The 22,517-nt window shown below is 53.7% G+C and overlaps 10 protein-coding genes across 10 annotated transcripts; 4 read left to right on the plus strand and 6 right to left on the minus strand.

Moving 5' to 3' along the window:
- Positions 1 to 2,796: 2,796 nt before the first annotated feature.
- On the minus strand, positions 2,797 to 3,966 carry EI97DRAFT_459167 (heme peroxidase; the record flags this gene model as incomplete). The annotated part of the gene is made up of 2 exons (XM_033800978.1): positions 2,797 to 3,012; positions 3,067 to 3,966. The coding sequence occupies 2 exons, from the start codon at positions 3,964 to 3,966 to the stop codon at positions 2,797 to 2,799; spliced, it is 1,116 nt and encodes a 371-aa protein (XP_033653246.1).
- A 1,470-nt stretch (positions 3,967 to 5,436) lies between these two features.
- On the minus strand, positions 5,437 to 5,923 carry EI97DRAFT_70114 (uncharacterized protein). Its single transcript, XM_033803016.1, has one exon. It carries the CDS (start codon positions 5,735 to 5,737, stop codon positions 5,468 to 5,470), a length of 270 nt encoding a protein of 89 aa, XP_033653247.1. The 5' UTR covers positions 5,738 to 5,923; the 3' UTR covers positions 5,437 to 5,467.
- On the minus strand, positions 5,924 to 6,664 carry EI97DRAFT_70113 (uncharacterized protein). The gene has a single exon (XM_033803015.1). The coding sequence runs from the start codon at positions 6,576 to 6,578 to the stop codon at positions 6,111 to 6,113; it is 468 nt and encodes a 155-aa protein (XP_033653248.1). The 5' UTR covers positions 6,579 to 6,664; the 3' UTR covers positions 5,924 to 6,110.
- Positions 6,665 to 7,332: 668 nt separating this feature from the next.
- On the minus strand, positions 7,333 to 8,707 carry EI97DRAFT_434120 (uncharacterized protein). The gene has a single exon (XM_033798541.1). It carries the CDS (start codon positions 8,346 to 8,348, stop codon positions 7,785 to 7,787), a length of 564 nt encoding a protein of 187 aa, XP_033653249.1. The 5' UTR covers positions 8,349 to 8,707; the 3' UTR covers positions 7,333 to 7,784.
- Positions 8,708 to 9,128: 421 nt separating this feature from the next.
- EI97DRAFT_400026 (queuine tRNA-ribosyltransferase) lies at positions 9,129 to 10,775 on the plus strand (the record flags this gene model as incomplete). The annotated part of the gene is made up of 8 exons (XM_033796427.1): positions 9,129 to 9,185; positions 9,237 to 9,394; positions 9,444 to 9,526; positions 9,581 to 9,590; positions 9,647 to 9,730; positions 9,778 to 10,156; positions 10,203 to 10,280; positions 10,329 to 10,775. 8 exons carry the CDS (start codon positions 9,129 to 9,131, stop codon positions 10,701 to 10,703), a joined length of 1,224 nt encoding a protein of 407 aa, XP_033653250.1. The 3' UTR covers positions 10,704 to 10,775.
- A 732-nt stretch (positions 10,776 to 11,507) lies between these two features.
- EI97DRAFT_345987 (Arginase/deacetylase) lies at positions 11,508 to 14,672 on the plus strand (the record flags this gene model as incomplete). The annotated part of the gene is made up of 1 exon (XM_033794781.1): positions 11,508 to 14,672. A coding segment is annotated over one exon (3,165 nt), but the record flags the coding sequence as incomplete, so codon positions are not given.
- Positions 14,673 to 15,901: 1,229 nt separating this feature from the next.
- EI97DRAFT_459170 (DUF1774-domain-containing protein) lies at positions 15,902 to 16,894 on the plus strand (the record flags this gene model as incomplete). Its single annotated transcript, XM_033800979.1, has 3 exons — positions 15,902 to 16,137; positions 16,185 to 16,627; positions 16,695 to 16,894. The coding sequence occupies 3 exons, from the start codon at positions 15,902 to 15,904 to the stop codon at positions 16,892 to 16,894; spliced, it is 879 nt and encodes a 292-aa protein (XP_033653252.1).
- Positions 16,895 to 16,999: 105 nt separating this feature from the next.
- Positions 17,000 to 19,747, minus strand: EI97DRAFT_434125 (Adaptor protein complex beta subunit). The gene is made up of 3 exons (XM_033798542.1): positions 19,214 to 19,747; positions 18,297 to 19,166; positions 17,000 to 18,245 (listed from the first exon to the last, which is right to left on the minus strand). Exons 1-3 carry the CDS (start codon positions 19,453 to 19,455, stop codon positions 17,168 to 17,170), a joined length of 2,190 nt encoding a protein of 729 aa, XP_033653253.1. The 5' UTR covers positions 19,456 to 19,747; the 3' UTR covers positions 17,000 to 17,167.
- A 319-nt stretch (positions 19,748 to 20,066) lies between these two features.
- On the plus strand, positions 20,067 to 20,878 carry EI97DRAFT_494614 (uncharacterized protein). Its single transcript, XM_033802399.1, has 2 exons — positions 20,067 to 20,366; positions 20,419 to 20,878. The coding sequence occupies exons 1-2, from the start codon at positions 20,114 to 20,116 to the stop codon at positions 20,721 to 20,723; spliced, it is 558 nt and encodes a 185-aa protein (XP_033653254.1). The 5' UTR covers positions 20,067 to 20,113; the 3' UTR covers positions 20,724 to 20,878.
- Positions 20,718 to 22,344, minus strand: EI97DRAFT_70274 (uncharacterized protein). The gene has a single exon (XM_033803017.1). It carries the CDS (start codon positions 21,908 to 21,910, stop codon positions 20,756 to 20,758), a length of 1,155 nt encoding a protein of 384 aa, XP_033653255.1. The 5' UTR covers positions 21,911 to 22,344; the 3' UTR covers positions 20,718 to 20,755.
- Positions 22,345 to 22,517: the final 173 nt, after the last annotated feature.

The raw sequence follows: 22,517 nt of genomic DNA on the forward strand, positions 1-22,517 counted from the left end.
AAGACAAAAGGAAAAAGTAAATACAGTCCAGGAAAACGGTGGCATACCCGACTCTTTCTGCAAGTCTGGAAGATATCCGAAACGCTAGCATTTCGTGGGACCAGGCTCTTGCCCTTAGTCATACCCGGCCCCCGCTGTCAAAGATTCGAGGATTTATCAACACCCTCAGCCTGCCTTGGAGAGGTATAGCCTCTGGACGGCTACATCCTATATCCAATATCCAGCCGTATGTCATAGCTCCTGAGGGGTTGGGGCTGTAATAGCTTTCGTCCCGAATCTGGTCTTGGCAACAACTTTTGGGTACGAAGAGAGGGTCGAATCGAGTCCAGCCGGCGGTGTCGGGAGCGGTAGCATTCATTCCGGACACAGGCTTGCAGAAGATGCGTCGTGTCCCGCCGTATGAGTCCGATCGATCAATGCCGCTGCAGTGCCTGAGTCAGCCATGACAGCTTCAGCGAAGGTTTACCCATGAGGATGGACGACGATGGCTTACCTGGAGCTGTGAAGAACTGGAGGAGCTTCTCTTTGACTTGAAAGCTACTTAGCGTTCTGGGCAGGCGCTCGCTCTCCCCGATTCTCGTGGTCCTCCATCCAGGCAGGATCATGTTGTTTCGCCGTGAGCTACACAAATCTCGACAGGCGATCGCAGGACCTCTCAAGATCTTCCTCCGGTGCTAGAAAGCATGTGGCATGTGAGATCGTAAGACCGACCGCATGGCGCTAGCTAGCTGAGAGACCGAGTCGCCGTTTTTCGAGGGCGGTGTCGAGTGTTCTTCTCAGGACGGCCATCTCCTTCAAAGGTCTCATGGTGTTGAGCTTCGAGTAGCGCGTCCGCTCGCCTCGAGACAGAACGGAGCAATGACGATCGATCTGGTGCGTACAGCCCAATTCGCTGCTTTGTCGACAAGCTGGCCGTTGTGGTGTTCGTATGAATGTCGTCTGTCGAGGAGTTGTGTGTGTGTGTGGTCGGTCAGAAGCGGGGGAAGCTGCGAGTGAAGGCACAGGGGACGACTCAGGCTTGGCACATCATCCCCCAGTGGCTTGCTCCCCTTCCCTATCCGCTCACGACTCCACCTGAGAGACCGCAGATGTGCGAAGGACAATACCTCCGAGATACCACGATGATTGTGATGGTATCGGCAATGTTGAGAGCATCTCAGCGCACGAGGGCGATTGCGAAACCTGTGAGGCCGACTCTCTGATTGGAGCTCGAGGTAGCCAGATCATTGTCTATCCGAAGGAAGCTGCATCTGCGACGTCAAATAAACAGGCTTTCAACATTCCCTGCATGCTTCGTTGTCGAGAAATCCTTCTTCGAGGGGCCCCTGTTGAAGCCTACTGGAGAGGCTTTTTTCTAGACTGTTCGCATGGTCGCACACGTCTGAAGCTCGTCGCGCATGCTCCGATCAATGCTAATCAGTACCCGTCCATAAGACATTGATTCTCGAGTTGTTCCGGCAATGGCTTCGTTCCGAAGGCTTTATCAATGGCTACAACCCACCGAGTTGAAGCCTCCGGCATCGTGGCTCCCCATCCCCCTTTAGGCCCTCCCTTCCCCTTCATTGGAGCGCTACATCACCGAAGGACAAGCGTACACCGAGCGGCACCCAACCTTGCTTTCTGGGTGTGTCCCGCTGTGCGCTCTGTATTCCCATCACACGTCTCCTTCCCAGAAATGGTACCATAATTTGAAAGAGCGGAGCGTTCTCGAGAAACCAGACGAGATCGATCCAGAGGCGTTGTACGTGGACCACAACTAGGACTGCTACATTACCCAAGGAGAGACTTACGCCGAACGGCTTTTTATTGCATTTCGGGGGGATCTGGAATTGCCCCCCGGGAGCCGCCTTGGAGCAGGAACAGCATTGCGCATCGTAGCTGTCCTGGGGTATGATGCTCGCACCAACCGCTGCGTCTCCAGACACGCCATAGATCTGCTGGCCAAGGGGATCACCGAGGAGCCCTCATTTTTATTTTTCCTTCGTGATTCTCCACAACGGGACTGGACTTTCAGCGACTGGCTGCGTGAGATCAAGTTTACAGGTGCACTGCTCCTTTCCACATGCAACTGAACACCCCCTCCACTTCCTCTATACTTCTGTTTTCCACATCCAATTAAACAGCTAGCACGCGCAACAATATGGTAAGTCTTGCAATTAGCTTCGTAGCGCACCTCTATATACGTATACGGTAGTAAGTTCTAAAACGAAACTCCGCCTGTAGAATTATTGAGTTTATTAAGGTGTAGTCAATTCGCTTGCACTGGGTAAGTAATTCCACCTACAGAGGAATTGCAGCTCGGTGTTTGGATAGACGTAAAAGCCGCAGCACGTCTGAATGTGGCACTCCGGCCACGCCAGCAGAAGCAAAAGCAACTCGAGGAGGACGGCCAGCAGCACCTCGGCCGGACTTGTATCGGGAACTTTACAGTACCTCCTTTGCAATCGAACCAAGGACTATGCCAATAAGAAAAGTTCTCGTTGGATGCCTCCACATAAGACGATGGGGTCGGATAGGGAAGACGCTTAAACCATAAAAGTCCTAAGGTCTATGGTCCCCCTACGCCTTGGTATGCGGTCTACAATTTCAAGCATAAAAAATCATGAAAGGTCTTAACTACCGCTTATTGCTGATCTTTAGGTACGACAACTCAGGATAATCAGATTATATATCTCGCATGTTGACGAGCACGATATATTGATGTGTTGTAAATTCAAATGACCCCTTTTCCTTTCCCAACAAATACTATACCATCTTCAACAAGCGCCACATGAATCGAAAAGAAGATCTAGTCCTTCAGGGCGGCGTAGTGATCACACCACTCAGCATAATCGCATCATCCACCATATTATTCAGTTGGTTGAACTCGCCATTCAACCATCTGTCAAGGATGACTTGGTCCTCGTTCTTGAAGGTCCTCCTCGCAGGAGGAAGCACCTTTGTACATTCCTTGAGGTCATTGATATTATTCACTCCAAGGAGTGAGAGACGCGTATACGCTTGCGCATAGTCCTAGGTTCGATTATCAGCTCAGACTCTTCAGAGGGGGAGTATATGGAAACTAACAGCATTCCAATGACCCTGTCCATTGACAAAAGCCTCCCATTCGCTCTTTGCCCTTGAGTCTTGCGACAGTTTTATATCACTCGCGAACTTGAACACCCTCTTCGGCGACGAGGTCGACAGTGTTTCTCCATAAAAGGCCACATCCCACACCCCAGGAGTGCTGTCCTGTGGGTCACCATCACGCGCCGTATTAACGAAATGTTGCTGGGAGGTTGTGTGCGCGCCAACCAATGCAACCAGGTCGTGCGGATCGATGGTCTTAGCCTGGAACAGCTTGATGATCTTGTCGGCGGAGTCATTGACATCGGGGAGGAGACCGGTAGGCCCCGCCTTCGCATTGTCTTTGCGGCCGACAAAGGTGCGGATCCTGGGACCAAGGGGACACACGACGGTGGCGACGTTCGCACCGAACTGGATCAGGTCCGCCATGCTGACTCCGTACTTGCTGTACTTGTTATACCACGACTTGGTCTGCTCGGCGATAGTCTCGAGGCCGTCATTCTCCGAGCGGTCAATCTCATTCGTGAGAAGGATACTCCCGTCTGCTCCGCCGTAGCTACTCGATGTGCTCCAGACGCCGGCATCGTGGAAACCAAGGCGTACAGCGGCGCGAGCGAACTTGGTGCAGCGGCCCGATGTGCCGTTGAATTTGGCAGTCATCTCGTATGCTATCCATTTCCAGACACAGCACAGGTCGGCTTTGCATGCGGCACTGTCGACTGTCCCTGCAGGTATGGAGCTGTCGATGGTGGAGGATTCGGCGGACGCCTGGGCGAGGAGGATGGCTTTGATGTCTTTGCCAATGGTGGTGAGTTGGGAGTCCTTGAGGGTCTTTAGATCCCCGATGAGTTGCTTGGACTCTTGACGGGCTTGTTTGCTCATGTGGCGCATCTCGTCCATGGTGTCGCCCATGCCTGGATAGGCCAAGGCGGATGGAACGAGCCCAACGAGGGCATATCCAAGGGAAAGACTGGACAGCTTCATGATGTAATGCCCGAAATGACGAATACGACTGTAATAAAGACAATGTGCCCTTAGGCAAGAATGAAGTAGAAAGAGTGATGGAGCTGAAAAGGCGAGAATCCTAAAGATTTATACTTGTCATTGCATGGACGAGAGTATGCCTACGGCACCGCTGCGAGTCCAGATTTTCGGCTTACCATCGCAAGTAGCCTCTGTTGCTGCAGTAGAGACGGCCCAAGAAGCCCAGCTCCAGAATAATAAATTAATACGATGCTGCGAGAAGTACATATTCTTTGTAGTGGCGCCGGAGTACATGTTCATCGACTGATGTCTGCCCGCGATTCCGATCGCTTGAGGCTGGCAACCGCCTAGAGAAATCCTGTGCCTGTGGCACGATAAGAGCTGACCGACTGGAAGGCCTTTGGAATTGCAATGATTGGTCGCTGTGCCAAAGTGGTCTACGCCCTGCAGGGTTGGACTTTCAAAAGTTCAGGAACACGGATGGTGGCTCATCGTAGCACAGGTACTCGAATACGCGGTGTATATTGCAGATACATACTTCGGTTCTGTTTCCGGTAAGTGTCACAGCTATATCCGCTGCAATGAATGAGAACTGACCCGAGGAAGCGGCAGGATGTACTCGGGTTCGGCTCGAGCTATTTGGTGATATGGTATCAGGAGCTTGTACTACAGTTAAACTGTGAAAGAAAAACTTGGAGGTTTTGTCTATGCTTAACTCTAAGTCCAGGAGCGCACCCAATGAGACTTGTACCATACTGACGACAGACCTTGCCACTCGAGCAGATGATCGACAAGTCCCTGCTTGAAGGATTTCCCCTGTAAATCCCGCCATGCGGAATAATATACTAAGGGTGATCGGCGATGTCGTCTTGGGCTCGGAACTATTCTTAGACCTTCTTTGGACGACGTTCGAGAATGTCGACACGGTAGATCGACCGCCTTTGTAATTCAACCGCTTTTAGCGTGCCGGAGACATATTGGAATATCAGCCTCAAGCCTTAGTGTAACGACGACGCCAAGTCTCGCGGCAGGCTGTTAAATAATATGTCGTTGGCGATTGCCGGTGGAAATCCGCAAGGGTTCTGTAACACGAATACTACAGAAGACGAGTATAGAAGCCCAGTGGCTTCATAGGTTGTGCTGTCACATCTCGATATGCATACTTCTGAATATGATAAAGTGGACAGCGGATTCGTAAAATACGATAAGGCGAGAGATGTCCGTGGCGCGCGCAAACTGTGCGCAAAAGGCTTATTTAGCCGGATAAGAATATCTATGTATCAAAGCTGCACGCGGATGTCCCGAAGGTCGCACAGCATCTCTCTGGTGCCTGGAACCAGGAACTCCTGCAAATAAGCCAGGGTATTGGGTCCGTAGGATCCGACGAAGTCCATTTCCTCAGCCGTGCCAGAAGTGGTTAATATATTGCTGCATCTCGCCACCGAGAACGAGAGTCTAACTCACATGGTTGCAAGGTCAATCTCAAGCAATGGATTAGAGTTATGGGCATTATAAAGCCTCCTATACGCAAGATGTTGTAATAGGATTTCTTGCGGCTCCCACAGCAGGCAAGCAACGGGGGGAGACAGTGGCGCAGAACGGGAGTAAGTCGATGAGCAAGCTTCGGAGAGATTAAAAGAGACCAGCTAGTAACCCATCGTCTGAGCTGAACCTGCTTCAGCTTCATTTTGATATTGCCTAGAGAGGAGGGCAAGCATTGGACATCGGACGGCTAAGAATGCTCTCTGAGCTTTGATGATTGGGTAGCCAGTGAAACGAGCATGCTCTGCAAATGCTTTTGGTTGTTTCGTGCTTCGGCCCTGGTCGGTCGTTGTTGTGGTGGGACAGCGAATGATCCATTGCCATAGCCAGAAGCCGATAGACATAACTATACTATTGCAGTTTGCGGCCGAGGAGTGCACAGGTGGATTACCATGATCATAGTCCGACAGAAGGCCGCGCGTCCGACTATGGTGAGACGCCGAAGGTGGTACCTGTACATGGCTGAATGGGTGGGGTAACGTCATCTTCTCAATCCGGTGCCACAACAAGGGACGAGTTCAGCTACTTTGTTCGAAGATGCGATTGCGCCCGGCCGACTCATGCCGATTCGTTGTGGGGAAATTGGGACCGAGGAAGTTGAGAAAGAGTAACTCCCCGATTACAGGATTGCTCTTCCGACTCGTCGTCCTCTGGCGAATTATCAATTTTAGATCGTCCCTGCCTCCGCGATGGAGTCCCAAGGTATCCGAATTGACAACTGCAGGCCTTGTTCCTCGCATGACATGAGACGGAGTTTCAGGTAGCTTTGGTCTACACCCGATCATGAGGACCAAGACGTAAGTACTACCATTGTCGGAGTCCAAGGGAGATTGAGATTGTGCAGGTCTTCTACCGCTATCCCTGAGCCTGGTTGAAAGCCGCCTGCTGTTCGTGAGCGCCATGCTCGCTTGACGTGTTCGGAGTTTCGTATGGAGGCATGGTTGCACTAGCTGACATGTCGGTAGTGGCGGCATCCCGTCATACATATGATCTCCTCAAATATTGACGTTAGGGCAACAGTTCGCTCCCCGGATCGTGATGCTTATGGTGCATCACACTTTCTGCGTCGGACTTCGTTCGTGAGCGAACTGTGCTGAACAGGGATATTTCTGCTGTGCCACGGAGCAGTCCTCCTTTCCCTACTGCCTCCCCGTCTCTTCATATCCGACTGGACACCTCCATGAACTCTTTCCATATCGCTGTTGTCCATGTCCAATTGAACAGCTTTAGGGCGTAAGAATATAACGAACCTTGCGATTGACTTTTTATTCGCTTCCTTTTGGCGGCTTCGGTTCCGGAGCGTTCTTTATTTGGCCGTGCAAAATCGCAGTAGACCTCTCCCATCTAATCCCTGAGTTGCTTCATAACCAGCTTCCTGTCACTAACATACGTGGTTCAATTTTGAATTTGAGACAGAAGATACGTCGTATATTCTTCTACAGCCGGACATCCGTTTCTGCAATTTGCTTGTACTTGAGAGGCTGTGATAGGGAATGAATCGGACAAGACGGTAAGCCCCGCCGTTCTGAAGTTCTCCATTGCAGAGCTTGGAAGCATCGAGACCTCCAGTAACTCTTCATTCCGGATGGCGGCTGCTTCAAGACGAAAAAGTGGGATGACCTAGAACTTCTAAGTCACACTTTTGACGTGAAGATTTCAGATGGAGCGGCGGGGATGACTAAGCAAAACAATATGCCTTATTTGGTATAGTTCCTGCACTCACTACATCTCATCGATCAACTCAACACGTTCACCCCCTTTCTCCATCAACGTCTCCAACTCTGAGTTTCTTCTATTCCCCCGCTGAATCTCATTTCGAAGGTCACTAGACAAAGACCCGTCTCTCGTGCTCCGGATTGTTTCTGCCAATCCACCGCAGGTCGCCCACACGCCGTCCAGTCCTTTTCCAGTTTCGCACCCCCTTTGCATCGCGCCCATAGATAGCCTAACTCGGGCTCTCTGTCCTCTCTTTCAAACCCCAAGCCGACCTGCGTCTCTCTTCCCGCCTCTGTCAGTGCTCGAATTAGCGCAATTGTTCGCACGCAATCCTCACGGCCTCTTTCCAAGCTCCATTCTGCACTCCGTCCAAAATCAATCAGCGCCAGCTTCAAGGTGTCGCTGTTTGGATTGAGTGAGAGCATTACGTTATTTGGATGAATGTCGCCATGACTTAGACCTGCTTCCCGCATCCATCACAGCCCCTGGAAAATTTCCAAGAATATATGTGCTATGAGCCAAGCAGGCAGCGGTTTGTCATGCAAGAGCAGCTGTCTGAGTTTACAACCGGGGACGTACTCCATACTGTACCAGGAGCACCAGGGCCCGCACCCAACATGCACATCTGTGATAATCGGGAGTCTATGATGGACGTGCGCAGTTTGCTTTCCTACTTGCTGGATCTTCTTTGCCGCCAGGATCTCAGTGCCGATGGAGGTGTTCAGTGGTGCAAAATCGACTCCCGGCGGCACTGCCTGCTCCAGCTTTCTCATCTGCCGCAGTATATCTGACGCCCAATGGTCGCAAGTTGGCTCGATGCTCTGCTGGTCTTCTTCCATTACCTTCAAAGCCACAACCCGCTTGCGTAACTTTCGCCGCCCGGCGCTAACGGCTTGGTTCGGGTTCGCAGAAAGCAGCTGGGTGTCCGACCTCGGAAGGCAGAGGACCACATGGCCGTGTCCTCCTCTGCCGATGAGCGTCAGCGGCATGTAGTGCCTGTGCGCAGATTGGGGGAAAGGAGGCAAAGCGCGACGAAACATTTCTGGAATGCCAGGACGGGGGATCAACGGGTACGTATTCTATGCCGGAAATCCCACAGCGACCAATGCGGAAAGATATGGAGAAGAACGAAGAGTGAAAAGTCAGCGGAAGGGGAACATGCAAGGTACTGTTGGAGATCCATTTATACTGCGGAAGGCACTATGTGCTTGGTTGACGAGAAATGGTGACTTGTTGCCTAAAAGGGCAGTCACTTGAACCTAGCAGTATAGCAGGTTGTGAAGGCGGCCGGCTAGTCGTTACAGAGATTGGCGCAATCCGTAGGTGAAGGTTTCTGTGCTTGAGATATAGCAAGGTAGAGGTCCAAAGGTGAATGACACCTTCTTCCAGGAGCGGGGAAGAAAAAGACCATTTCCTATAGCCTCTTAACTACGTGCATTATGCGTATTCGGCGTTAACCATTCACTCACCGGACAAGGTGTCAACACAGACTGGGACCAGTACAGCCAGCAGCGTGACAAGCAGGAAAGGTCGACTGACGTATTGCTCTGCATATCCGTCGACAACAGCTTAGCCGCTTATTGTAAAGCATTGATATACAACGAACTCTCTCGATTTGCGGCACTCCTTGTATTCTGAATTCCCTTTTCGGATATGTTAATGCCAAGAGAGTGAAGTTCTGGAAGACGGGACCACCTGGCACTAGACGCACGGTCCACAGTCTAACCAGGCACCGCTGTTGGCCATTCTCGAAAATCCAACCCCACAGCATCTCTAAGTCCCAGTATGAACAGAGATCAAGAATCTCATCAACACCAATAATGGCGCCTGTGCCAATGCCCTCCGCCTTGAGCTTAGAGCTCTTAGGCAAGTGTTCGGTAAGTAGGCACATTATATAACTGAGTGCTGCCATCGTTAACCTGTGCAAGGTCACGAAAGCCCGCGCCGCAACACTCCACCTCCCGCATGGACCTGTTCCTCTTCCCATCTTCATGCCCGTGGCGACTCAGGCGTCACTGAAAGGTCTCACACCAGAGCAATTGGAAGAGGCAGGATGCAGACTATGTCTCAACAATACCTACCATTTGTGAGCGTCCTCAAGCGCCCGTTCTTGTTACGATTCTGACATTCTCGAGAGGCCTTAAGCCAGGTCAGGCCACGCTCGATGCCGTAGGGGGTGCACACAAACTCCAGGCATGGCCACACAATATCCTCACAGGTGCTTGACCTTCCAAAACCGCCATTTACTGGATAGGGATGCTGACTGGTGCAGATAGTGGTGGGTGGGTGACCCCTCCAACCTCCTCGAAGAAAGCCCCGTGGCTGACCCCAGGATCAGCTTCCAGATGGTGTCGCTTCTGAAACTCGCAAAGGTTACTGAGGAAGGTGTTCGCTTTCTGAGTCCGCACGATGGCTCGCCTATGTACGCTTCGCGATGCCATCTCACCGATCCCGGGCTAAGTACTGCAGGCTTCTCACTCCCGAGCATTCGATATCGCTACAGAACTCCATCGGCTCCGACATCATCATGCAGCTCGACGATGTGATTGCAACGACACACCCAGACATGGTCAGAATGACAGAGGCGATGGAGCGCTCGGTACGGTGGCTGGACCGCTGCATCAAGGCGCATAAATATCCAGAAAAACAGAATCTGTTCTGCATCATACAAGGAGGTCTGGATTTGGATCTCAGGAGGAAATGTACTGCAGAAATGGTCGCCCGGGACACTCCAGGCATTGCGATTGGAGGCTTGTCGGGCGGCGAGGAGAAGGATTCATATTGCAAGGTGGTCGACACGTGCACGTCGCTGTTGCCGGAAAACAAGCCTAGATACGTCATGGGGGTTGTAAGTGAGAATATTTTGGTGGAGTTACACAATCTCACGTTAGCAGGGATATCCAGAAGATCTTGTTGTGTCCGTTGCGCTTGGAGCAGACATGTTCGACTGCGTCTGGCCGACACGAACAGCGGTAAGTCGCTTCATACCCCTTAGTGACTGCATGCTCATGTGAGGATAGCGTTTCGGCAATGCCATCACAGCACAAGGCGTCAAGAACCTGCGAAACGCGGCCTACTCCGAGGACTTTGGCCCGATCGAGGAAGGTTGCCAGTGCATATGCTGTCGGACACGAGAAGAAGGGGGTTTGGGCATCACACGCGCGTACATCTACCATGTCACGGCAAAGGAAACGGCTGGAGCGCATCTCCTCACGATGCATAACGTGTTTTACCAGTTGAACCTGATGAAGCGGGTGCGTGAGGCCATTCTGGAGGATAGATACCCGGCATTTTTGAGAGATTTCTTTTCGAAGCTCTATGCTGACAAGAGCAAATACCCAGAGTGGGCGGTGACGGCATTGCGAGGGGTAGGGGTGGACCTCTTGAGCGATTGACATCAGGGTACAAGAGAGCAGTAGATGTATGATATCCAGCATCCATTGATATCCGCTTTTGAAAGAAGCAACCTATTCGTTGCCTCTCGCTCTAGAATTCCCCTTCTGCAAGTTTACCTAGGTACCAAGTTGAATTATTAGCCCAGGTGGAAGTCAACATCCCCAATGTTGTGGAATTGGGACGAAAGAGGCAATGCCTGTTTCGGTTGCCCTGTGAACTGGTCCGCCAAGCCCGCCGTCATCGCGTCGTTCCATTCCACCCCTAGTCTACCTCCTACTCGTAGATACACCGCGCAACGTCCACCCACCACATTTGTTCTCTAGGAGTACGGCAACAGACTCTAACGCGCCGCTTTGCGGCCCCCATCTGCAAACATGGAGATATCTCATTCAGACAAGCCGGAGGCGCCCCCCGAAGCTTCGCGACAGTCAACAAACAACGACGCGCGACCTATCCCAAAGCCCCCGCACCAACTTTCCGTGCATACCGCCGCGAATGTTCCTGTCCCGCAATCGCCTGGTCTTAAATCTCCTCTTCTAACTGCAGGATCGCTATCATCGCCTACCTCGCCTGGTGTTCCCCCCGACCACCCTCCCCGAAGCCCCAGGAGCCCCAGGAGCCCCAGCGTCGCAGGCCACAACCGCTCCTCCACTCCAGTCTTGGGCCGCAAATCCTCAAGCTCCTCTCTTCGAGGTGATATGCCACCCACTCCCCGCGCCCTTGCCTCGCGGCGATCCTCTCTCAACCCCAACATCCCATCGCCTGCACAATCCGCGAAGGCCCAGCTTGTGGGGCAGGTGGAAGAAGAGAGACCACCGCTACGCGCTTGCGATGTCGCGGAAGAGTACTTTAAGAAAGAGCTAGAAATGCATGACGGTGATGTATCGGCAGGAACAATTGTCCTTTTGGCAGACCAATGTTTTGGTCATCGCTTTTCCCGCCCGAAGACCAGCAAGGCAACATTGAGCATGATTGTGGAGAGACCGGAGAGGATATTGGCCTCTGTTCTTGGTATTTCAACCGCCTATGTGCGCCTCGGGGAGCGGCATTGTGATGGCAGTAACCCTCCGCATCCGTCACACGAGCCGAGCCGGCGCATCCCCTTCAAGATTCGCAAGACTTCACGAGCCGTCGATATTACTTCTCCCGTGGTCACAAATGTGCATGGCACCAAGTGGATGGAGGAGTTGAAAAGCATGTGTACGGATGCGCCACGGAAGCTAGCAACCACTGGAAGGGAGTTAACGAGAGAGCCAAATCCTCCGGGGCTTCCCAACAAGCAAGAGTTTCACGATGGCGACCTGTATCTATGCTCTGAGTCCTTGAATGCGTTTCAAGGCGCGCTCGGCGGTGTACTCGATGCCGTGGATGCAGTCTTCCAAGGAACCGATAACGGCAGGGGACCGTCACGCGCATTCGTCTGCATACGGCCACCTGGACATCACTGCTCCGACGATCACCCATCTGGGTTCTGCTGGATTAACAACGTTCATGTTGGGATTGAGCATGCCATGCTACAATATGGACTCACTCACGCGGCCATTATCGACTTTGATTTGCACCACGGAGACGGTTCACAATCAATCGCATGGGAAAGGAACGAGAAATTCCAGAATGCACCCCGTTATACATACGCACCGTACAAGAGACGGACACCCATGAGGTCGATTGGGTACTTCTCCCTCCATGACCCAAGATCCTTTCCGTGCGAGAACGGCGAGAAGGATAAGAGGCAAGCTGCTAGTCTGTGTCTAGAGGACTTGGATAATCAGACGATCTGGAACATCCACATGCGAAGTTGGACGAGTGTTGAGGAGTTCTGGAAGATGTACGAGGACCGCTACCTTGTTCTGCTCGATCGGACGAGGGAGTATCTGAAAACTCACACCCAGCGTCTGAAGAGCATGCCAGACCACCCCCGGCCAAAAGCGGCCATCTTTCTGTCTGCCGGTTTCGACGCCAGTGAATGGGAGATGCAGGGGATGCAGCGACATGGCGTCAAGGTGCCCACGGAATTCTACGCCCGGTTCACACGGGATGTAGTCCGCTTGGCCGAAGAGGAGGGCACGGCTGTCGAGGGCAGAGTCATCTCAGTTCTGGAGGGTGGTTATAGTGATAGGGCGCTGACCAGCGGTGTTCTCAGTCATCTGAGCGGACTTACCGATGGACAATTGTCGTCAGAGCCATCTGCACAAAGTGATCTGGCATTCGATATGCGCAAACTTGCCTTGAGTCTCGAGGAGGAGGCGGCTCCAGGGGCTGAGGAGGCAGCCAAGGCGCAGGCACGCTCCTACGATCCGAGTTGGTGGCATCCCGCGCAGTTGGCGGAGCTGGAGAATCTCGTCAACCCTCCACCGGCTGCGAAACCTAAGAAATTGAAGTCCGGTCCTCCACCGATGTACTCGTCCCCCACCCAGTCTTTCACCGCCAAACTCACCGACCCGGTTAAGTACCACCGTAGTATTTCTGGCAACTTCGCTCCGAGCACTTCAGTGAGGGTGCCCACACCTCCGCCTCCCGACGTTGACTGGACGACGGCATCCCATGCGTTGAGCAAACTATTGATCCCATTCGATCGTCAAACGAGGAGCTGCAAGCCAGAGGAGCTCTCCGAACCCAAAGTCAAGAAAGAAAAGCCAGCAGCTGTGCTTGCATCTGTACATGTAGACCCCTCTGGACGCCAGCTCCGTGGGAGGAAGCCGGCTACGTCGTATGCAGATCCGGCGTCCGACGATGAGACGAAAAGTCGAACGGCGGCCAAGGAAAAAGCCAATAGACGAAGGACAATGGCAGCTCTCCCTTCAGCTTCGGAGGAGCCGGCCCCTGCTCGTTCAGCCTCACGCCGTATGAGCATTGCCTCGAGCACAGCCTCTGTCAATGGGGAGAGAAGTGTAAGCCGTGCTTCTAATGTGGGAGGGCGACGAGCAAGCGTCAAACCCGATGAAGTTGGGAGCCATATCACGGTGAAGAAAGCTAGGGCTCCCGCGACGGGCCCTTCCCGTCTACCGAAGAATCCGCCGCCGGTCCCTCGAGTACCGTCGAACTATACGACCAAGCCAGATGAAAAGGAGAAGAATGAAAACGATGTGGATAAGCTCTCCACTGGCTTGAAGCGTATTACCTTGAGGATGCCGACCAGAGAAGAGCACGATGCAAGGGAGAAACAGAAGGCTTTGGAAGGTGCAAAGAAGACGAGCACGACGAGCACAGCAGCAAGAGCTCCGGCTCGCAAGGCACCTGCTGCACGCACCAAGCCCACGAAGCCTGCACCGTCAACAACCAGAAAGGGCACCGGGCGGACGACGAAGGCCTCGAAGCCGCAGACGCCCGTCGATGAGTCGGCACCGTCGCTTCCTACCCCTGATCCAGCTCTGCCGGTCTCTGTGCCGCCTCCGCACGCGCCCAAGGTGGAGGCTGCACTAGACACAACCCTTGAGCAGCCTCAACCTGTGCTGCCTAAGCAGGCCGTGGGCGTGATTGACAAAACTGAAGAGGTTGAGAGTCGCTCGCCGCCGAATGTTGTCGAGCCGCCGACAGAGCTACGAGAGATGATCATCAGCCCGGAACAGCTCCCTAAGCCATCTTTCATGGCTCCCATAAAGCCCGCTTCCCCCACCATAACTCCTCCACGACCAGACACGCCGCCTGCACCGGCTCCATCCATGATGCCTACCTTTGTGAACTACACGGCGCAGACGTATGGGAGCATACCGGCTCCGGCTCCTCCTACTCTAGGGTTGGCCAATCAGGGGATGCAGAGCCTGCAATGGATGCCTCCGAGTACGGATGGGAATACCATGTCACCGGTTCCTCAGCGGCAAGACTTGCCAACCTCCAGCTCCACGGGAACGATACCCTTTGCGTCTAGTAATGCAGCTTCACCCGGGTCGGATGATGCTCAGGGTGTAGAGGCCAAGAAAGAGGCGGACAGCGATATATGGGAGGTGCCTGATACCCCCGCAAAGTGAGGTTGTGGCAGGGGGCTCGGGGTGACGAGGAGAGCGAGTAAGATTCCGTCATGTTGCGTGCGTCCGTGTGACATGTTCCATACGATTTCACAGTTCCTGTACTCCTCCGGAACGAATGCCGACACGCGAGGCGAGTGGTGTTGGGATCCCTCCTTTCTGGACGGGGTTGTCTTGGCTATTACGGATGCGCTGGGCGTCGACCAACTTTTCCGACATGACCATGTTACAGGAGAGTAGTGGAACTTCTTCCAAGGCTTTATTCTCCTGCGATTCAAGGTTTCTCTTATTGGCAGGGAATCATAGGGATTTGCGTTTGGCTTGGTTTCGAGATACCCGCCTAGAGAGATTCTGGCTTTTTGCAGGCTTGGGAAAGGAAGGACTTTGGGGCGTTTCGGAAAATGCAATGGATCCACTTCTCTACTACTTAGTCTGCGATTATCGGTGGTGAAGATTTCCTTAACTATACTAATTCATAATGTATGGAGTTCCAACCGCCTGGTGCGGCTCGTGGAAAATTGGATGTCGTGCCATGGCAAGGATTCCCCGCATTCAGCACCATCACGACGCACGACGGAGTTGGGGGGTTTCTAAAGGGTGTCACAAGGCACGCCCGGAAGTGGGATGAAGTGCCATGGATTGCTTAGAGCCAGTCATTTGCCCCGAATTGGCCTTGGTCTCACCGTCTGATGGTGTTCTGGTGGTGTGTGTGATTTGATGCGGGGGCGGGCCGGGCAGTGCTGGGGTGAAGGGATGACGTATTAGCTTCCCCTCTAGCGGGACGTCGTTCGTTCTTAAAGTGCGTCGGGTCGCCTGAAGACGGTCTTCTATGTGTAACCGTCTTTCACCGACGGATTTTGTGTTGTTTGGATACATTGTTGTTGCCTGAGGTTACCGTGGGAATAGTCGAGACGACAAACAAAGGCGGAAGCGAATCTTATTTACTTGTCAATCTCGCTCCATAACTTGGCTTCACTGCAGTTATCGCCAGCCCAACGACATCCTCTTTTCTACCAACACAGTTCTTCCTCCTCGAGCTGCAGTGAATCAACATGTCTTCACGTAGGCTCTTCTCCTCTCTCTTGACTCTCGTTGATGCCACCGAATTCGTGCAAGATCCGCTCTCTCCGTCTTCTTCTCCTCTTTCTGCCTCACCATCTCCTTCTCAAGCAGAATCTCGCTCTCAACGCTCTTCGTCTTCGTCTTCAGTAGCCCAAGACAATACGAACAACATGGCTAACTCGCTCCTCGCTGCAGTCAACCCCTTCGCTCGTCGCGACGAGTACTCGCGCAACACCCTCAACGTCTACAGGGTCACCACGCTTGTCTCGTACCTCGTCCTCGTCGTCACAGCCTTCTACTACACCTTCAACAAACCCCACGAAGGCCACCATCCGCATAAGAAGATCTGGGGCAACAACCGCCCCACCCCATTCGCCCAAAACAGCATCATCACAAGCGTCTACTGGTTCGTCTCCCACATCCTTCTGCAAGAAAACAAATTAACTCCTCCAGGCTCATCCTCTTCCTCCTCCAAGCCCTCTCCACCCTCTCCCTCTTCACCTCCAACCCCACCCACCGGCACGCCACGGCCTCCATCGCCCCGCACACGACCCTCTCCAACCTCCTCCTCTTCGCCTTCATCCACCTCTGGACCCGCTCCCACTTCCTCCTCTCCCTACTCCTCCTCGCCGTCAACTTCGCAAACCTCTCCGCCGCCTACTTCCGCCACTCAACCACCCCGCGCTTCATCCACTGGGGCTCCGTCTCCGGCCCTTTAGCTTGGAACTTCGTCGCCCTCTATTGGGTCGGCGCTGTCGCCGTGCACAACACGAACCACCTCGCCGCGCGCATCGTAGCGAACGTGTTCATCTGGGGGTTTCTGGGCTATGGATTGTTTTTCCTCGTCGCGTTCAAGGATTATACCATGGGGTTTAATTTGTCGGTGCTGTCGTTTTGTACGTCTTGAGAATTCTTCTCTTCTGGTTACCCTTTGTATTTGCATGCGCTAATTGATTGCGATAGCGACGGCGGTTGGCCAGCTCTTGACGAAACCGCACCTCTTCCAGCTGCAGTGGATCTTCGCCTTTACTATCGGCGCCATCTTGTTCGTCTTGTCGGTGCTCGTGGCTGCTCCCGGCTTGATCGGCAGGGAGGACTTGTTTGTGAGGGGCCAGGTCGTCAGTGAGGATCGGGAGCGGGCGCCGTTGCTGGCAAATGAGTAGATTCCAGAGGGAACTGAGAGAGGGTCGTGGATGTATTCCCCTTGTGGAAAGGTGAGTGGTAGACATGGGATGGTAAGTGGAAGAATGTCTGATTCAAAACGAAGCTATTCCCATTTCTCAGTTTGCACTTTTGCGACAGACGTCTAAAGTGATCACTTTCCATACCATGTACGTGTAAGATACCCCCAATCTCAACTTCATCACCTCCAATCGTGACATTCCGTCTTCAATATCTACATGTGTCTCGCCTCTTGAATGCCCAATCCCCAGCCTCTAAAACAGCAGCATATCCGGCACTTGATCTCGCCCATCACCTACCGCTCCCGCACCACCCACCTGCTGCGCCGCATTCTGGTTCACCACCCACTGTCCCTGCAACTGCTGCCCACCATACCCATGCTGGCCGGCCTGCTCGGGGCTCAGGGGAAGCGGACTCGCCCCCCACGTGCTCGATCTCCCCACCCCCTGGAAATACAGATCCGCATCGCTGACGGCAGCGCTCATGCCGCCCGCGCTGCTTCCATTGTTCGCACCAGCGGCCGCACTGGCAGCCAGACTCGTATCGAGCCTCTCGCGCTCCTTGACCGCCCTCTCCCTCGCCGCCTTCGCCGCCTTCACAGTCGGCAGCTCGTCCCGCTGCAGCGCCGAACTATCGCCCAACTTGCGCACCCGGGCCTGCCTAAACACCTGATTGACCGGCTTGAGGTACACCGTCGCCAGCGTCCCCACATTCAGACACATCTCCTCCAGCGTCGCCGGATCCAGCTTCTCGCTCTCCTCGGCCGTAATCGCCGGCTTCTCCCCCATGACTATCTTCTTGGCCTCCTCCGGCGCCGACGAGAGCAGCCGCCAGTACATGTATCCGCGATCTCGCAGGTCCGGGTTATCCGTCTCCTCGGTCGCCCACTTGAGCACCTTGGGCACGAGCGCCGAGCCCCGCGTCGGCCGCTGGATGAACAGCTTCACCGTCGCCGTGAGCAGTGCGAGCTGCACCTCGTGCGTCTCCTCCTGGAACGTGTCTAGGAAATCGTCGAGCAGGACATCGCTATCCTCGATCCGATCCGCGTACTGCCCAATCACCCAGATCATCGCCGCTTTCGCCTCGGGCTCGTCGAACGAGTCCAGATTCTCGCACAGCGTGCTGATGATGGATTCGTACTGGTTCGGGTACTTGCGGAAAATGTTGCGGATCACGACCGTGGCTTCTTGCACAATGTACGAGACTTTGGTGCTGACCAGGGAGAGGAGCGTGGAGATGCAGAGCTGGGCGGCGGGAGGGATTTTGATGGCGAGTTTCCCGATGGCACGCACGGATTTCCGCACAAAGTCGACATCGATCTCGGTCGCATACCTGGGGTTGTTAGGGTCGTCACGTGAGAAGCATGAGAATAAGGGAACTTACTCCGCCAGCTCAGTCAAGACTTCTTTGATGTTTTTCTCCGTCGCAAGCATGAATATGAGCTCGAGTTTCGTTACTTTCACGTAGATTGGGTCATTATATTTGCAGAAGAAGACTCGGATATCGTTGCGCAGCACCTCCGGCCGACGTTGCAGGATCAAGAGGGCGTTTCTCAGCGCCAGGTATTGGATCTCGGGTCCTTTGGATAGGAGGGTGACGAGCGGGGGCGAGAGCTTGTTGCATAATGATTTGATGACTTTCTGGTCAGATATGTAATTCATGAGATACAAAATAACGCGGATGCAGGTAAGGACAACGGCCGAGTTCGAATGTGACAGCCGCGGGGAAATGCGCTCGGCCAGTAATGCGGCTTCTGTAACGTCTTGGGGAACATAATTCATCATGGCTTCGAGGATGTACGTTTGGCCCCATTCAGAGCAGTCGGGTAGGATGGAGACGATCTTGGACGCGCTTGCGTAGTCAATGGTCAGCCTGATGTTCTCACTGCGCTCCCAGATGTCCATCAAGCCCGCCAGAGCACTGGAGACGACAGTGGGATTCTCGTCGCGCAGCATGCCATTCAGTCTGTCGATCAAATCCGAAGACTCGACGAGGTGTCGGTCGTGATCGTAGAGCTTAGCTACACAGAAGGCGGCCGTCTTGCGCACATAGGGGTCGGAGTCTCGAAGCAGGTTCTTCAGGTGTGGGACCGTGGCTTCCACATACTCGCGTACGTGAACGTAGGAAATGGTCCGTAATGCCAGCGCTCGCACAAGCGGATTGCTGTCGTGCAGATCCTCCTGGATTATGGGCAGTGCATTTAGCGCAATGTCCGGTTTGGCCCGGGCATAGTGGACGAGATACAAGAAGCACCTAGTCGGTCAGCCATTTGCCTGCCGTCATGAGTCCGCTCCACCTACATCTTCTTGATCTCCAAACTGGATATATGCATGCATCCCACGATGTCCGGAAACAGAGCCACCATGTCATTGTTGCTCATGGTCATGTTGGCAACAATCTTCTTCAGGGCCGTCTTCTTCGCTGCGAAGTTCTTGTCTTTCTTTCCGCCACTGTTGAGCTCGAGGCGCAACTCCGCTACTTTGCCCTGTGGTGAACGCGCAGCGTGTAAGCGTGCCGTGTCATAGACATAAGGGAGGAACATTGCGAGGCCATGGTCCAGGGACGGGGAGAGGAGTGAGGAGGAATATGATCGTGAAGGAAACAGTGTACATTGTAAGACTACTGCGGGTAGAGGAGACGCGTAACATAGTCGGAGTAGAAGGCTGATGGCGCATGCACGTGGACAAGAAAATGAGGGGGATGCGAACATACCCTCGCAAACAGCTTCCCATCTCCCGTGCTCATGGTGGGCTAGCTATGTCGTGTCCAAGGCTTTTGGCCTGTTCCGATATGCACGATTTATCCACGCCTGCCCAGTAGGAACTCTTATCCGGTCTCCTCTGCCCGTCTTAGCCAACGTCCCCCTCTTTCTCTCCTTGGGTCAACTCAGGGTGTGAACGGCGGGATGGCAGGGCGGGCAGGCTTCAGTCGGAAACCACAAACGGTCGCATGTCCGAGAGCGGCGGGAAGGTTCAGGATTTCGCGTCGGTATCCAGCGTGGAGCTCGAGGGGTGAAGGAGATGCGAGTGAATCGCAAGTGCCATGAAATATGTCGATGGGCGAATGCCGCGGGCGAAGGAGCGGAAGTCCGCTGGGCCCGTGCGTACGCCAAGACAGGAAGCTTTGAGCTACCACACTTGAACTTGACTACACCTCCTCATTACGAGAACCATTATACAGAAGGGAGTCTCTTACCCACCATGTCTATACCTGCTCCCCCTCCCCCGCCGCGATGGGTTGTCGAGATCAACTCGCCGCCTCCGCCTCGGTCAAAGGCGTCGCTCCCCGATCCGCCAGGCTTCACCGCACCCCTCTCCGCAAAGCAGTGCGCACAATCGTCCAAGACAACTGTTCGCCAGGCGCCCACGACGGAGGAGATGGACACTTTGAAGATGAAGAAGGCGTGGGAACTGGCTCTTGCCCCCGCAAAACAGTTACCCATGAATGCTATCGGCATGTCCCCTTGCTGCGTAATCCGGCAGAGGTTCCCTAACAATCCCCGCAGGCATGTACATGACCGGCAATTCGCTGCAGATATTCTCCATTTTCATGGTCTTCACGCTGTTCAAAACTCCCGTTATGGCTGTCCTCGCTCTGCAGCGCACCTTCGCGCCCTACGAGACGCCTGGCACATCGCATCGCTTACTCTGGCCAAAGCTCGTCTATGTGCTGATGAATATCCTTATGTTGGGCTTGGGCGTCTGGAAGGTCAACAAAATGGGATTGCTCCCTACTACAAGGTCCGATTGGTTGGCATGGGAAGGTGAACGCACGTGGTCTGAAAAAGCAATACCGCGGGATTGGTTATGAACTACCTACGTTTAGTCAATGCGCTGGTCATCTCAAGTCTGTCCCCGACCTCGCCCGAACATTTGGGTGCTCAATGCGGCCACCATCTCGTCTCTCGTGACTCCAGTCTTTATAATCGACTTCCACTTCCCAAGTAGGCACATGCAGTTGTCCAGGTAGGGTTCGTCGTTTAACTTTCGTTCAAACTCCTCGTACAGGCCAAAGATTTGCTTCTCCAAGATTGAAACGCTCCACGACTTTGCTTCTCGCTTTGCTGTGTATAGATCATGCAGATGCTTTTGGTCTAATGGCTCCCATGCCTCTCCATCACCCCAGGGATGTCTACCCGCTTTCGCATGCTCGGACAGCTTGGACCATGTTGCAGCGCGTTCGTTCGGAGTTGCTTGTTGTTCCGGCGGTTTCCGCCAGTCTGCCCCTTGGGCGCAGGCCCATATCGTTTCGAAGAAATCCACCCAGTCCTTGCGGACCAACCCGGCCCAATCCTGCGTAGTTGATTGCGCAACTTGCTCCCCTTTTACGTAGCTACGCTTGAAATCGATGAGAAGCAGTCGGGGTCGGATGTGGAGATGGGCTTTTTCGTGCGCACTACTGATATAATTGACCAGGACTTTGGAAGGTTGTACATGACCGTGTACCACGAAGCTTCGGTGGATGAACTGGAGAGCATCCGCCACTTCGACGAACGTATCCCAAACAAAGAATGCGGGTAGCAAGCCGCACTCCTGGATGTATGCTTCGAGGCTGATCCCCCCCGGTGCGGTATCTAGCAATATCCAGTACACGGGCGGGCCGGGAGCTGCGAACCGCTCAGTCGCCGAATCACTGCGGTATTTGCTGCCAACATAGTAGGCATTCCAACTGTAATGTCCCACCACGTTATGTGTGTACTCTTCGTCAGGGGACTCCAGTGCTTCTTTCAACTTCTTCAGTGCGTAGACTTCCCGTTCAAAGGACGTTTTCTGCTCGTGAACTTTGATCAAACGGACCCTTCGGACCAAATAACATGACTTCCTTGAATGCAGCAGCACTGATCGAACCACAGGATCATTTGCCCTAAACTCGGATCTCAAAAAGCAGTACCACATGTTTGTCGTACGTCTGGGATCCACTGGTTTGATTGGAATAAACTTCGAACGGAGAACTTCAGGGAATGGACCCTGTGGCATGGGCGGATTCGACATGGGCATTCCCTGAGCCGCCGAGCGAGTTGCTGTGAGGTTCGACTACGGTAGCAGACTGGTCGGTCTGGGATTTTGCCGCCGCCATTCGCTCCTCTGCCGCTGTTCCCGTAAAGCCACGGGTATTTGGCCTGGTCGCGGACGAAGCTGGTTTTGCAGTATCTTGATCATCTCTCCAGGGTTGAGATGCTAGCTGTTGAACTGGGTAAGGAGACCTAAGGACTCCACTCGAGGTGCCACTAGGTCCGCTGGCACCAAGATATTCAACTCCATAGGGTTTTGCGTTTGCTGGGGTTACTTGCGGCCACGGAGTGTGTAGCGTAGCTGATTCCGTTGGATGCGACCATCGTATTTGCGGCTCACTGTATAATCCCTGAAGGACTTCTGGTGGTAGGGTGAAGTCGAGCTCCGGGGTTGCGACTGGTGAGTGGGAAGGGTTTCCGAGAACCGGGCCTTGCTCCTGTTCTGAAGCGTTTGGGAAGATGGATGGTTCTGGAGGTGGTTTGTTCGAACCGTCGTCGCACGTCTCGTCCATGGCTGGTAAAAATAAGTATCGTCGAGATTGATAAGAATGTGTAATACTATCTCCCGGATGGGCTGAATTGGATGTTTTGGA

This window comes from Westerdykella ornata (assembly GCF_010094085.1).
Source record: "Westerdykella ornata strain CBS 379.55 unplaced genomic scaffold EI97scaffold_13, whole genome shotgun sequence".
Taxonomy (NCBI): Eukaryota; Fungi; Ascomycota; class Dothideomycetes; order Pleosporales; family Sporormiaceae; genus Westerdykella; species Westerdykella ornata.

Bases quoted from the DNA above. Each gene is read 5' to 3' on its own strand.
- EI97DRAFT_434125 (XM_033798542.1), bottom strand. From the start codon at position 19,455: ATGTTCCTCCCTTATGTCTATGACACGGCACGCTTACACGCTGCGCGT. The intron at 19,167-19,213 runs GTAGGTGGAGCG...CTGACCGACTAG, and splicing joins AGTTTGGAGATCAAGAAGAT to GTGCTTCTTGTATCTCGTCC. The intron at 18,246-18,296 runs GTAAGTTCCCTT...TAACAACCCCAG, and splicing joins GTCTTGACTGAGCTGGCGGA to GTATGCGACCGAGATCGATG.
- EI97DRAFT_70114 (XM_033803016.1), bottom strand. From the start codon at position 5,737: ATGAAGCTGAAGCAGGTTCAGCTCAGACGATGGGTTACTAGCTGGTCT.
- EI97DRAFT_494614 (XM_033802399.1), top strand. From the start codon at position 20,114: ATGTCTATACCTGCTCCCCCTCCCCCGCCGCGATGGGTTGTCGAGATC. The intron at 20,367-20,418 runs GCATGTCCCCTT...CAATCCCCGCAG, and splicing joins GTTACCCATGAATGCTATCG to GCATGTACATGACCGGCAAT.
- EI97DRAFT_434120 (XM_033798541.1), bottom strand. From the start codon at position 8,348: ATGTTTCGTCGCGCTTTGCCTCCTTTCCCCCAATCTGCGCACAGGCAC.
- EI97DRAFT_70274 (XM_033803017.1), bottom strand. From the start codon at position 21,910: ATGCCCATGTCGAATCCGCCCATGCCACAGGGTCCATTCCCTGAAGTT.
- EI97DRAFT_70113 (XM_033803015.1), bottom strand. From the start codon at position 6,578: ATGTATGACGGGATGCCGCCACTACCGACATGTCAGCTAGTGCAACCA.